This window comes from Anabrus simplex, chromosome 1 (assembly GCF_040414725.1).
Source record: "Anabrus simplex isolate iqAnaSimp1 chromosome 1, ASM4041472v1, whole genome shotgun sequence".
NCBI lineage: Eukaryota > Metazoa > Arthropoda > Insecta > Orthoptera > Tettigoniidae > Anabrus > Anabrus simplex.
Genome location: NC_090265.1, coordinates 1,398,267,777 through 1,398,282,846, shown reverse-complemented (window position 1 = coordinate 1,398,282,846; position 15,070 = coordinate 1,398,267,777). Strand labels below are relative to the sequence as shown.

At 38.8% G+C, this 15,070-nt stretch overlaps 1 protein-coding gene across 1 annotated transcript in view; it reads left to right on the top strand.

Annotated features, from left to right (window-relative positions):
* Positions 1 to 15,070, top strand: part of LOC136858364 (hemolymph lipopolysaccharide-binding protein-like) — a 33,705-nt gene that overhangs the window by 2,294 nt on the left and 16,341 nt on the right. The window contains exons 2-4 of the mRNA XM_068225521.1: positions 4,104 to 4,277; positions 10,838 to 10,961; positions 11,042 to 11,320. Coding sequence (XP_068081622.1) covers positions 4,122 to 4,277; positions 10,838 to 10,961; positions 11,042 to 11,320 — 559 coding nt within the window. The 5' untranslated portion in view covers positions 4,104 to 4,121. The remainder of the gene's footprint in view (positions 1 to 4,103; positions 4,278 to 10,837; positions 10,962 to 11,041; positions 11,321 to 15,070) is intronic.

The window sequence follows — 15,070 nt, the reverse complement described above, 5'->3', positions numbered from 1 at the left end:
GCAAATGCTGGCGCTGTACCTCAATTAAGGCCACAGTCGCTATCTTCCTAATCCTAGCCCTTTTCCATCCCTGCGTTGCCAAAAATCTTTCTTTTTTTTTTGCTAGTGGCTGCCCGTCGCCCCGGCACAGATAGGTCTTATGGCGACGACGGGATAGGAAAGGCCTAGGAGTTGGAAGGAAGCGGCCGAGGCCTTAATTAAGGTATAACCCCAGCATTTGCCTGGTGTGAAAATGGGAAACCACGGCAAGCCATCTTTATGGCTGCAGGCAGTGGGATTCGAACCCACACTCTCCCGGATGCACGCTCACAGCCGCGCCCCTAACCCCACGGCCAACTCGCCCGGTGCCAAAAATCTTGAATGTGCTTGTGTGAAGTTAAACAAGCGGAAAACAAAGTAAAAATAGTAGGACAGAGACAGCACGAGACTGAAGAAATTTGGTACATGTGGTAACACGGAAAGGGAAAAAGCGAGTAACGGATTTTTAAGATTTCGACGCACAATCCATGAATTTTACATTCTTCAGAAGACAGCTTCATCAGTATGTAAATTACGACCTGTGTCAGGAGAGTGGATTGGTTCTCAAGGATATTCTATCAGTTTGAGAAGTATTGTAAAAGAGTTTGGCTTGAACTGAAAGAAGATTAGAAATAATTGAAGGGATTTAATCGACATCGCCTATACGGCGAAAGACCTCACCAGGCCTAACTGGAGGCCACATACCATGATATCACAGTCGCTTTCTTGTGAATAAATTTGTGAGTGAGTTGCCGCGGGATCTACTTGTTTTTCTGATGACTGATAGGTGATATCCAATAAGGAGATTAGCAGGCGACACAGGGCGAGTATCTAAACCTTACTTACGACTCCAAACACAGTGTTATATTACCGCAAACAGATGAGGAGGGATGATTAAAATGTTCCTTTCTAAATATTGTACCGGTACTGTAATCAGTGTAATTTCCTCTTAGATTCTCTTATTTTACTGTAAGTCATGTTTCCTATTGTTTTCATCTACATTCCTTATTGCAGTCTTTTAAGAAAATCTCTTATTATTCTCTTGTCTTACATTCTGTCAAACCAATCCCTCCAAAATATCGTAAGCGCTACAAAGGTTATTGTAAGATGACTACTTTGTTATACAATGCACTCGACAACGACCGGCAAGCAATCGTAAGCGATATTCATCACTTTAAATTAATTTCGTTTTCGCTACGATTGAATACATACGTAACCTAATATGACAATAAGGTGAGAAATTCATTTCTGTAGTAGAATAAAAACCTAAACTTCCTAAAGTGTAAGTATTCGACTAGCTAATCCTTTTATCATCTCCTGTAAAATTCATATTTTATCACTTACGATACCTTGCTTTTCCAGGAACGATACCATAATTATCGTAGTAGAGTGCCTCCTAATGTAGTTGGTGCAGTTCAAAAGGTATTCATAACGTTTCTGAATATTATTCTACATATTGATGGACAGAGTTTGCTGTAATGGGACAGATAATATTGTTACTCATGTAATTAAGGAATATTTGTAGGTGAATCGTCCGTCTTAGAAACTGATTCCTTAAACATGCCCCATATACAGGCATCTGGAGCCGTGCGATTTTGGGAGCACGATGATCACGGGAATGGAGTTCGATGAGAATTTAGGCGATTTCGGAAGTGTCGTTGCAGAAGACTAATTTACTAACCGCCGCTGTGAGTAGTAGCTCCTACTTGCTGCATCTATTGTCATTGAAGCGGTGAGTTTCTCGCAAAAAGGAATGGAAGAAAAAAGAGCAAATTCCGCACGAATGGGGGGTAGTAATGAGGTCCAGTATTTCGGGGATTGTAAGGAGAGACCAGTGGGGACACATGTTTAATCGGTGACGAGAGCTATTAGAGGATCTAACGAAATATCATTCTGTATGTATGAAGATTCCTCATGAATTCGTACTTTTGAGTTCAAAAACGTCTCTCCATTGATTCTAGAACAAGCTGGATATCTTGAGGTAATAGGATGAATCTAGAATAACCTGGAATCTTAACCGTATACAGTATAAACCGCGGTACAGTTCAGGGAGTTAGTGACGTCAGCGAAGTGTAGCAAGTCGATTCAGCTGTGTATCGATACCGCCTGCTGGATTAAGTACGGATTGTGTGTGAATATGTAACCATGGATGACGAATAATTAAATAACTGATACCAGTAGTCAGTGATGGTAGTAGATTTATTTTACTACATCGTTACATTACGGCAGCTGTAGAGAAGAAGGCAGCCATTACCAATAACTATAACAATGAGCTCAACTTTGTTTGGTGTAAGTGATTTTGTTGAAGTGGGCATTTGCAAATACCTGGAATATGGATTGGGAATGGCGTAGATGTGAACTATTTAGTAGGTATCGCCCGTTTTACCTATCCACAGACAGGAGGAACGCTCAGATTGTCACTATCTAGCAAATATACTCGTAGACACACATCATCCCTACCTTGTAGCCACGTGTCCTGGTCCAGATGATTTACAGGCGTTTAAATGATGTAAATCTATTGGCATAGGGCCCAAGTCATTATCTTATTGGAGTGGATTTGTCTACAAAAAAACCTACGATATTACGGACTGGTGCCATATTCTCATTAGTGAGTCATTAGTAACGAATCCAGACTCTGCATGGGAGTCGATGACGGTATGGTAGCCTAGAGGTGCCACTCTGTTAGTGAGAGGTATGCCACCATTGATGTGATGGTCTACCTAGAATGCAACCACGTGCAGCAGTCGGTCCCATTCTTTTGTGGTCGGAGGGTTAATTATAGGTGAGTGATGTGAGAGGAATCCTGCGGGCACAAATATTCTTACTCATGGTAGGGACTTTTCAGCTAAGTAAAGTTCGACCCTATTCGGTAATGTTTTCCCAGAGGTGATCCCGCTAGGGTCACCATATTTTTTTTGGTCTGCCCTTTCCACAGACTTTCCCCGATCGTGCTTGGGACGTCAGTTTCGCAGGCTTCCGTAGTATGCTGGATCTGGAGGCCTAGATGCAATATCTGGGCGACAAGGTATTTCAGCGCCTGAACTCATTTCTCCCCAGCCGAATTTCGTATTGAATTCAAGCTAGGGGCAACTTAACAGGATTGTAGAGCCGTCTTAGATATGAACTGTTTACCTCAGTAGCATTATATTCTACCCCTCTCCCTCACAGTATAATCACATAGATTATTCATTCATTCCGTATGCACCTGGCCATTTCTTCATAGACACAGTATTTTTTCATCCGTCTCCTGGCACAGGTCAGAGCAAATTATAGCTTCCACCAAAGTCTCAGTCTCAATTATAGCAGGGAAAGCATGGAAGCTGCTGAATAATGGTTTTGGAACACGACTTGTTCGTCTTGATGTTATGAAAGGTGCTACGTAAAGGGGAAGACGTGCTAGTTAGAGTTTCCAGGCCAAGTTAGCAAATCAATGGTAAAACACCTCGCTCTTCGTTCTATCTAGCACTCCTCATTTTGAGCCCGCCGTTAGCTTTTGTTGTTTCCCTACAACCGCATAAAATTTGGTGGTGATATTTGGGGTTCCAGCCATTCTCTGGGCTGAACACCTAACAGCCCGACATTCCATTTACAAATATGTCAATGGGTCCATATGGAGGTATGATTCATGTTTCTCTGACAGCCTGTTCCCTCCAACAATAGTCGACAGTGGCAAACAATATCTAAGGTAATAATGGCCCGTGTTCGGAGCTTTATTATTCGGCGGTATTCAAAAGATAGAACTATGGAACAGCAGACAATTTACACATTTCCACAGATAGAACTTAATACTTTTTTGAAATAATGTATGAAAGTATTGAAAACAGCCTTCATAATTCCATAGACTATCAGATGTCACTCCCAATTTACCCAAAGTCACATGTTTCCAACTAAACTTGTCTCTTTGATAAAGCACATCTCCCATTCGGATACTTACTCTACACTCACTAATGAGCACATTTCCTCAAATACTAAATTCAATTGTTTATTTTTTACACTATGATATAATTTAACCTGCATAATTTTGTGATTTTTATCTGGAAGTTTACACAGCATTTTAATTTAACCTGTGAATTATATTCTTTCAGGTGGGTGCTCTAATTGATATGCACACCAACATGGACATCGTGAGGAGTGGGATTCTTCTCGTGATGTTGGCAGAGATTGGACTATCCCAACATTCGCTATGCATAAATGAACAGGAACTAATCAGGTTTACAATATCAAGTAAACGAAATGAAACTCGTCATCGCCTTGTAGAGGTAAGGAATTGAATAATGTGTTTTGCGATATAAATCAGTAACTGTCTCACTAGACTTGAATTCATTCATATACAAATTACAGTTAGACGAAAATACCGTGACTACTTTATTAATGTAAAATCAATATTCGATGATTCGTTTTTTTAAAAAAATCCAAACGCCGTTTCTCCAATTTCTGTTGAGGATCTATCAATCTATATATATAAATCTTCTCGTGAAATATTTCCCTCTTGGTACCATTATAAATCAACATGAAATAATCACATTCATCTGTGAGCTGACTCAATTGCGATCGAAAAATACTAGATTACAAGTGACATTGCGCTATTTTACTTCTGAGCTCTCATACTGAGGCATTTAACAGTTTGTATTATAAGGAGATAATCGTGTGATTGCTGTAGCTTACGTACCTATTACGTCCACGAATATCTAACCAAAGATATATTTCTTGCATTGATTCATTTAGTCAGAGACTCCTGGGAAGGTTGATGGCGTCTGATACGTAAGATTCGGCGTTTAGTTGTGGTGGAGGAACTTTTCGTGTGCCATTTTCAAATAGTGTAGTGCAGAGGGAAACTATTTAACCTCACTGATAGATTATGGCATTAAGGGTAGATTTTTTTATTTTACATCTTTACAGCTTTACATCGCACCGATGGAGATAAGACTTATGGCGATAGTGGGATAGGAGTAGCTGTGATTAAGGTAGAGCCTCAGCATTTGACTGGGGCGAAAATGGGAAATCACTGAAAACCATTCTCAGGCCTGCAGACAGTGCAAAGGGAAGATTACAAGAAGCAATAAAAGGTATTTATGTTGAAAATTAGGCTGTAGAAAAAATTGATGGTTGAATGAATTTATGATTCAAGGTACTTACAGCAGTTAAAACAAGGTTGTAAACTTTCTCCTTGTTGGTCATAGTTTCCGTGGAATATTTACTGAAATGTATAAATTGGCAGGGATGGATTCAGTTCTGTCTAAATAGTAAGCACTTTGGCCTATACCGATGATTCGGTGTTCATGGCGGAAAGCCTGAAATCTTACGTCGAGATACGTTTGATATGAAAATTATCATTTTCAAGACAAGTGATGTCAGTAGGGAAGAAATATAGAGGATTGAATGTAAGGTTGAATACAAAGTGGAAGCAGGTATATCATTTCCAGTATTTAAGATTTGAAGTTTCCCAGGATGATAGAGTGAATGAAACTGATTCAAGGTGCATCAAGGCTAATGCAATGAGCTCGCAGCAATGGTAAACAGTATTCTGTAAGAAAGGAGTCGGTTCCCTAACGAAATTATCTTTACACCGGTCTGTTTTCAGACCGGCTTCGCTGTACATTAGTCAAATCTGGGTGGACTCAGAGTATATTATTCATAAGTTGTAATTATACAGACAAGAATGCAGCCAGAATGATTTCCGGTACAAACAGATCGGAACACTATAAGGAGGGTACTCGTAATGTTGAGATAAAGGCCAAATTAGCTGTATGTTTCGGTAGTGAGTTTATGGGAGGCTAGTGGAAGGGTACAGGTTACCTAACAGAATAATGGACTCGATCATGGGGGATAAGAGCAGTAGAGAGAGACGGTGTCGATGGTTAGCCTCATTTTCTCATGACATTATGACAAGAGCTATGGAACTAAATGTGGCCACAGAGCCTAGTTATGATCTGTCAGTGAAGAGATGACGTGGAATTATATTAGTAGACATATAAGCCTGAATCGAGTTTATTAAAACTACGAAAGATCATACGAAGTTAAGATTTTAATTTAGGATTTCAGAAAGATATGGCAGATAGATTCAGGGGGTCAAATTGATTGCCTCGCTAACAACGCACTCAACGCTTCTTGATTGATAAAAGAACATTGTATTATCCTTGTAAAGTTGAACATATCGCTTAATTCAATAGCTCCTCTCCTTACTTCCAAAGTTTGTAATATTTTCGTAACACTATTATTTAATTGCATATCACCTAGAACTAAATCGTGCTATTTTCCTTTGGAACTTTTTCAGTTCTGAAATCAGATAAACTCATTGGAATGATCTTTTGCGAATACTCGTGAATGTGTCCTTTGAGTTATGTAAAATTAATTACTAAGTGGAACGGGAAACGTATCAGATTTTATTATCACAGTGAAATTGATTTGAATAAACTGTCAATTGTTAAATAATCCTCTTTGGAGACAAAAATTCCAATGCTGATTAATGTTAAATATACCAGCCGGTTTACCGTATTTAGCAATCAGTGTTGACCTATTATATTTTCAAGAAAGGTGTGATTTGTTGCTATGGGCTTTACGTCGCACCGACACAGATAGGTCTTATGGCGACGATGGGATAGGAAAGGCCTAGGAGTTGGAAGGAAGCGGCCGTGGCCTTAATTAAGGTACAGCCCCAGCATTTGTCTGGTGTGAAAATGGGAAACCACGGAAAACCATTTTCAGGGCTGCCGATAGTGGGATTCGAACCTATTATCTCCCGGATGCAAGCTCACAGCCGCGCGCCTCTACGCGCACGGCCAACTCGCCCGGTAAGAAAGGTGTGAAAGATGAGAAGAGGGCAGAAACGAATATTAAGTGGAGATGACAATCTATATGTGGTGCCGATTTCAGTTGTTGAAATGTTATTGTTATCTCAATATCGGCTTGAAAGGCAGACGGAATGAGGATTTTATATATAAAGACGATGGCAGCCGTTACAATAATAATGTTATTTGCTTTATGTCCCACTAACTACTCTTTTACTTTTTTCGGAGACTCCGAGGTGCCGGAATTTAGTCCCGCAGGAGTTCTTTTACGTGCCAATGAATCTACCGACACGAGGCTGACGTAATTGAGCACCTTCAAATACCACCGGACTGAGCCAGAATCGAACCTGCCAAGTTGGGGCAAGAAGGCCAGCGCCTCAACCGTCTGAGCCACTCAGTCCGGCTCAGCCGTTATGAGTACAATTGTCTGGATTATTCAATACGATAGATCAACATGAGGATTTTTATTTAAAAATTATACTTTGGTAATTTAGTTTACTTTCAAGAGTTGGTGCGTGAAGTATGTCTGAACTTCTAATATTATAAAACAAAGAAACATGTATTAGTTGAGTTGCGTCAGGGACTCCCGCATATCACAATCAAGGGCATCGTAATATATTGGAGCGTGCTTCCAAGAGGGCTCTGCTTTTAGAGCTACTACCGACAGCTATTTTCATAACTTCCATTAGCTAACTACCTTAAAGATCTTGCGGACTGCCCACCACACATCACACATCATTGTTTTAGACCGCCATGCCTTTCAGCGTTCAGTCTTCAAGCCGCTGTGAATTTACTAACCGCCGCCAGCTAGTGCTCTGGCCTCAGTTAGATCAAAACACCTTTTTTTTAATACTTAAAAACTGTGTCTGACCATCGTCGTCTTGGTCTCCCTATACTTCTCTTACCCTTCTTAACATAGTCCATTATTTTCCTAGGTAACCCATCCACCATTTGCTTCGGATTCAACTTAAGCTTTATCCATCGAATTTGTACCTCACTTAGCCTTTATCGCCTCATTCCGCGCACCCTCCTGCCATTGTACCCACTAGTTTGTACCAGCAATCATTTTAGATACTTTCATGTCTGTTACTTCTAATGAATAAGATATCCTGAGTCCACCCAGTCTTCACTCCCGTAAATTAAAGTTGGTCTGAAAACAGACTGATGTAAAGATAGTTTCTTCCGGAAGCTGACTTACTTTTTACAGAATACTGTTGATCGCAACTGCGAGCTCATTGCATTAGCTTTACTGCACTTTGATTCAGTCTCACTTACTATACTACCATCCTGGGAGAGCCCACGCCCTAAATACCTGAAATTATTCACCTGTTCCAACTTTGTATCACCAATCTGAGATTCATTTCTCTCGAATTTCTTACATACTGACATCAATTTAGTCTTCGAAAGGCTAATTTCCATACCATACTCATTGCATCTATTTTCATGTTCCAAGATATTTGACTGAGGGCTTTCGGTACAATCTTCCATTTAGACCAAGTCTTCAGATTGCTTACTGCATTCCTACCTAACTGAATCCCTCCCTGTCACTTTATACCTTTCAGCAGATGATCCATGTAAACTACAACAACAAAGGTGAAGAATTATACAGCCTTTTCTAAGTTATGTATGTACTCTGAACCAAGAAATCCTTCTACCATCAATTCACACTGCAGCCCAATTGTCAGCATAAATGCCTTGGATTGATGTTAATAATCTACCCTTAATCCCATAGTCCCTCAGTATGGAAAACATCTTTTCCCTCGGTACCCTGTCACATACTTTCTCTATTTCTACGAAACATAAACATAACTCTCTATTCTTCTCGTAGCATTTTTCAATTACCTGGCCCATACTGAAGTTCTGAACCTGACAGCCCCTCTGTGATTTGAAACCACACTGATTTTCATCCAGTTTCCTGTCAAGCACGGATCCCACACTTCCTTCCAAAATGCCAGTGAATGCTTTGCCTGGTATACCTATCAATGAGTTACCTCGATAGTTGATGCAATCCTTCCTTTTCCCTTACTTCTTTTGTCTCATCTGAATGTACCTTAACAACAATCCATACTAATATTATTCTATGAAGCAATTTCATCCCTGCCGTCCCACTATACTTCACCATTTCAGGTCTGGTTTCACCTATTCTTGCTGTTTTATGACAATGGATTTTATTTTACGTTGAGAAGATTTTCAAAATATTCATCCTACCCGTACAGATATATTATGAGTTCAACCTGAATTACACATAACACTGTTCATTTCCTTTTTCCTTCCCTTCCTAATATTATTTTTTTACTGTCCAGAAAGGATTCCCTGCTGCTTGACCTAGCCTTTCCGGATAATTACCAAAACATTCCCAAGACTTCTTTCTGGATTCAATAATTTGGTTTTTTCTCTGATTCTTTCATCTACGTACAGGTCCCTGTATGCATCCGCCGTTGTTTGAGTAATTCCTGATACTCACTTCATCATTCTATCAAGATGCTTCATAAAACTTGTCAAATTCATCCTTATCTCCACCCTCACATGATGAATACTCTGAGACAATTCTTGTACTTATTCCTCCAACTGCCAAATCTACCCACATCATTCGCTTATTTATGTGCCAAGCAGAAACTATGTTGCGTGCGATAGTATTCCTGTAAAACAGCCCTAACCCACACTCTGTTCTTAGGCATTTCTTTGCTGTTTCTCCTACTGCATCCCTGTATGCCACCCATTCTCCTTCTACATCCTGAACCTGCGCACTTTTCGGAACTTCTCACTAATAATATCCATGTATTTCTATCTAGTTTCCCCGTCATGGAGATTTTGTACCCGTATTCGTTTGCAGACAGATTTCACATTCTCTCTCCTAGGCCTAGAGACACTTAGTTCACTACAGATCAGACAGTGATCCGTATCATCGAAGAATCCCCGGAAAATCCGTACATTCCTAACATATTTCCGGAATTTGCAGTCGGTTGAGATATAGTCTATTATGGATCTTGTACCTTTACCGTTCCGTGTGTAGCGGTGAATAGACTTATGCTGGAAGAATGTATTTGTAACTGCTAAACCCTTACTAGCACAGTATTCCAGCAAGCACTTTCCATTCCTATTATATTCCAGATCTTCCCCACATTTACCAATCACCCTTTCGTACCCTTCAGTTCTATATTTAACTCTCGCATTGAAATTGCCCATTAGCACTATCCTATCCTTGCTGTTGATCCTGACTACGATGTCACTCAATGCTTCATAAAACTTGTCAAATTCATCCTTATCTCCACCTTCACATGGTGAATACTCTGAGACAATTCTTGTACTTATTCCTCCAATTGCCAAATCTACCCACATCAATTCGCTTATTTATGGGCCAAGCAGAAACTATGTTGCGTGCGATAGTATTCCTGTTAAACAGCCCTACCCCACACTCTGGCCTTCCCATTTTAACCCCCGTGAAGTACACTTTATAACATCCTGTCTCTTCCTCTATAATCTCCTATCACTTCCCCATTTACTCGTAGAACATCGAGATGGATCCTCTTTGCTGACTCAGACAGTTTTACTTTATTTCTTCATTAAGCCCCATTAATTTTGATAACTCCCCATCGAATTCCATTTCGTTCGCAAGGTTGTTTCTAAGGAGCCCCTCTTCTGTCAATTGGGAGTGGGACTCCGTTACTCCCATTGGTCCTAGGCTTGCTGAAAATTTTCTGAGGTTTGTAAAATCTGTGAAGCAGGATGCTACCCTTATTTACACATAGTCAAAGTGGGGTTCTCTCCTCTAACGGGTTAGAGACCGGAATGCTACGGCTGACATATCAAAGCAATTTATGGCTATACACAACATGACAAAGCTATGCGTAAACATGTTGCTAATCTTACGAAGCCATAATTATTTCAAAATGCAGATGGTAGTTATATTAAGGACTGGAGTTGCAAATGTTATTACACCAACTTCAAAAGACCGTAATATTAATATTACTTCATATATAGTATAATAACTTAAATTTCAATAAATGAATTTTACTATATGCTGTCAACAGGTGGACCTTATGAAGAACATCCCAGTATCTTCTAATGCAATTGATGATATTTCATTAGAAGTGAGTATCGGCAGCTCTGTGTTTGGAAAAAGTGAGCTCATGCGTCTAAACACAACAGTGATAGGTAATTATGCTTGTGTACTTGATGAATGGAAATTTCCCTTTTTTCTGTACCGGTATATGACTTGTGTTAATTTATTTCAGCTCAACAATCCCGTGTAATTATTCAGAGGACAGACTATGAACTCTTCCCTGGATTCGGTTATTACAAACTTCACACCACGGCTAAGCAATGGGATGCAGCGCGATTATCGTGCATTAACGAAGGAGCAGATCTCATAGTTCTCAACTCTGAAGCTGAAGCGAACGTTGTCAAACAATTCTTTTCTAGAAAACCTACCTTTCAAGGTTCTGATTCTTCACTGTATATTCACGCAGGTTTTAACGACAGAGCTACTGAAGGAAAATTTCTTACAATTACAGGTTAGTAATTTCGTAAACATTGTATGGAATGAGTGTAATGTACTGCAGAGCAGTGGTTCTCATACTAGGGGACGGAACCACGAGGAAGGTGAGAGGGTCTTGGGAGAGAGTCGCAACCAGCTTTCTATAGCTGAAATTTAAAACGTCTCCTGTTAACAAGGAATAATAATAATAATAATAATAATAATAATAATAATAATAATAATAATAATAATAATAATAATAATAATAATAATAATATTTGTTGAGAATATTCGAATCTGAGAACAAATGTGCGACTCTAATTTCAGCATAATACCTTAAGCAGCTATGAAGTACATCTGTCTCAAAACTGAAAGTCCTTAAACAAACTAATATATATATATATATATATTATATAATGTGATTGTAGTCTCTTTGCCAAACAAATTCAGCGTTTTTAGGAACACGATCGTAATTTTTACTTTCTAAACGTTGCATTTTATGTTTGTCCTTGTTACGCTTTACTTTAGAATTTATCACCTCATCCTAGAAAGATAAATGGAAGAAAGTTATTAGAAATCCAGAACTGTATGTGGAAAATCCAATAAAGGCAAGGTATTTCCACATTTTGTATTGACTACAGGGAAAATGAAGGTGAACGGAACAAAATTCGCTCTCTTTTCAGGTAGGCAATAAACATGTGGTAGTCAAATAAATCTTTTGTTGTGAAGTAGAGGACAGTGAACATGGTGAAATGATATATTTAAGATGTCAAGTACGTGGTTTGGACTTATGAAAGATATTTGATGCATCATCGAACACTAACAAGAGATGAGTTCCATACTAATCTTCAGCGGATGTTCGTTGAGGACTCTGTTAAATCTCACCCACTTTGGAAGAGTGGATCCAGGAAGCGCACTTTCAAATGAAACGAAACCTTCAAACCAACTAACTTATGCTGCAGGAGTGTACTCGATCCTTATTACTTCAAACTGATTTTTTACAGATTGCATGTAATTCTTCTTTCTCGGTATCTGATCCCGATCACCTTCAGAATCTCAAATAGCTTGCTCCAATCAACATTATCGTATGCCTTTTGTAGATATACTAACGCCATGCACGTGGTCTTGTCTTTCTTAATTCAGACCTAAAGTCACGATTCCATCGCTTGTTCCTAAATAAGTCAAAGTGATCTCCTCCCAGTTTAAACTCGACGTTTCTTTCCGCTCTTCTGTTAATAACAGGTGTAAAAAAAAATCAGACGTGTGGTACTAATCTAATGGTGCAGCAGTTTTCACACTTGTCAGCACTTGCTTCCTTGAGAATAAGTATAAGATCATTCTGTCTAAACTCGGATGGCAATCCCCTGTATCATACATCTTACACACTAAACGGAACAACCTCGCCATGCAGGTTTCTCATACGGCAGTCAGTTATTATGAGAGTATGTCATCAATTCCAGGCGCATTTTTCCAATTTAGCATCCTCATAACTTTCTCGAATTCTGTCCGTTTCATCAGGAACAACAGCCTTTTCTTGTTCCAGAATATTATAATAGACTTCCGTTCATAAAATGTTTTGAATGTGCTCCTAACATTCTTTCCTGCGTTGTATTATTTTCCTAGAAGCAGTCCTTCATCTGAGCTCTTAATATCCGTATTACTGTTTCCATATATTTTCTTCTTTTCCCCATATGCAGCATCTACCATACCTACAATCATACAACTTTCAATATCCTTGCACTTCTCTTTCAGCCATTCTTCCTTAGATGTCCTGCACTTTCTATGTACCTCATTCTTTAATCGACTGTATTCTTTTCTGACCCCTCATTCCTTTTTTTGTATTTTTGTACTTTCACCGTTCGTCAATCAGTGTGTTATTTCCTCCGTTATTCGTTGATTTACTTGATATTACTTTTCCGCCTAACCTTTCTTCAACAGATCTACCGACTTCATTCTTCACGACTGCCCACCCACATGCTTTTGTGTTCCATTCAGCCTTTCCATTTAGTCCTTTTGCGACATGTCCCTTGAAACAATCGCTCACATGCTTATCCATCAACTTGTCTAGATCCCATCTTCTACCATTCCATCCTTTCTTCAATTTCTTCAACATTAGACGGAGTTGTATGGCAACCAATTTGGACTCCGAGTCCACGTCTGTTCCTGGGAGTATCTTGCAATCCAATACCTGGTTTCTAAATCTCTGTAAACACAATACAGTTTATTGCTGTTAGACAACACCAAGTTGCAATACACAAAGTAAAATAAAATATAATATACAAGTTACAGTTTTAAAAATATAAATATATATAATTGTCATTAAACAGAGCACTACATATGAAAGGTTTATGTAGACTGAAGTGAAATTAAAGCTTATCATGACACTTTGGGCTATTAGTCTCTTGAATAGTGGATCTGATCATAACTACCAGTGTTAGCAACCTATTAGGAAGGTGTTGACATACATATTCGTCCCTTGACGATAGTGTTACTTTTCCTTCAAATTGAAATCTATATATATAAAATAACTCGTTCTGACTGACTGACTGACTGACTCATCATCGCATAGCCAAAACTACAGGACATAAAGAAATGAAATGTTGGGGATATATTCATATTAACATGTAGGTGCTCGCTAAGAGAGGATTTTTGGATATTCCGTCGTTAAGGGGGTGAAAAAGGGGTGAAATTTTTGAATGAGTGTATGTATATCTCAAAACTTTAAAAGCTTACAGACGTATTTTTTGTTTTCGGAAAATCCATTAGGAGGGGTGAAAAGAGGGTTGAATGACTTTACTGAAGATACTTATATCTCAGAAACTGAAGATATTACAGACGTGAAAATTGGTATTTGGGATCTCCTTTAAAAATAAAGAAACACGTATTCTTTTCTTTGTTTTTGGAAAATCCATTAAGGGGGGTGAAAAAAGGGGGAAAACTGGTTGAACACCTTTTATGAGGAGACTTATATTTCAAAAACTGTAGATGTTACAGACATATATTTTGAAATTTGGAATCTCCTTTGAAATTAAAGAAACAAGTACTTTTTTTGATAATCCGAAGAACAGGGGGTGAACAGAAGTGGAAAACGCGGTGAATTTAAAAAAGACTATATCTGCAAGTTATCCCAGGCACGTAACATACTGCAGATTTGAAAACTGGTATTTGGAATTTCCTGCAAAAATTAAGAAATATATATATATTTTTCGGAAAATCTAATTAATGGGAACTGAAAAAGGGGGTGAAATTTTAAAATTAGCGTATCTACCGTACCTACAATATATAGCAGAAACTGAACATGTTGCAGACTTGAACGTTGGTATTTAGAAACTCCTTTAAAAATAAGGAAACACGCTTTCTTTGGTTTTCGGCGAAAACCCTTAACGGGGGGTGGGGAGGTGAAAGAATTGAAATATTAGTTGAATTATTTGTATGAGAATGTATATATTCACCAAAAAATCTAAAGGTGTTACAAACGTGAAAACTGGTGTTTGTAATCTCCTTTTAAAATAGAAACAGGCATTTAAGGGGGAATCAACTTGGTGTGGGTGGGGGGGTGAAAACGGAGATGAATTCCTTTTACGAGGATACATATATCTCAAAAACTGAAGATGTTACAGTCGTGATGATTGGTATTTGGAAGCTCTCTTAAGAAACGGGTACTGTTGTTTTTGAAAAATTCACTTGAATGGGGGGGGGGGGTGAAAACACGTAAAAAAATTGATTTTTTTTCACGAGAAACTTATATCTCAAAACTGAAGGTTACAGACATGGGAATTTGTATGTG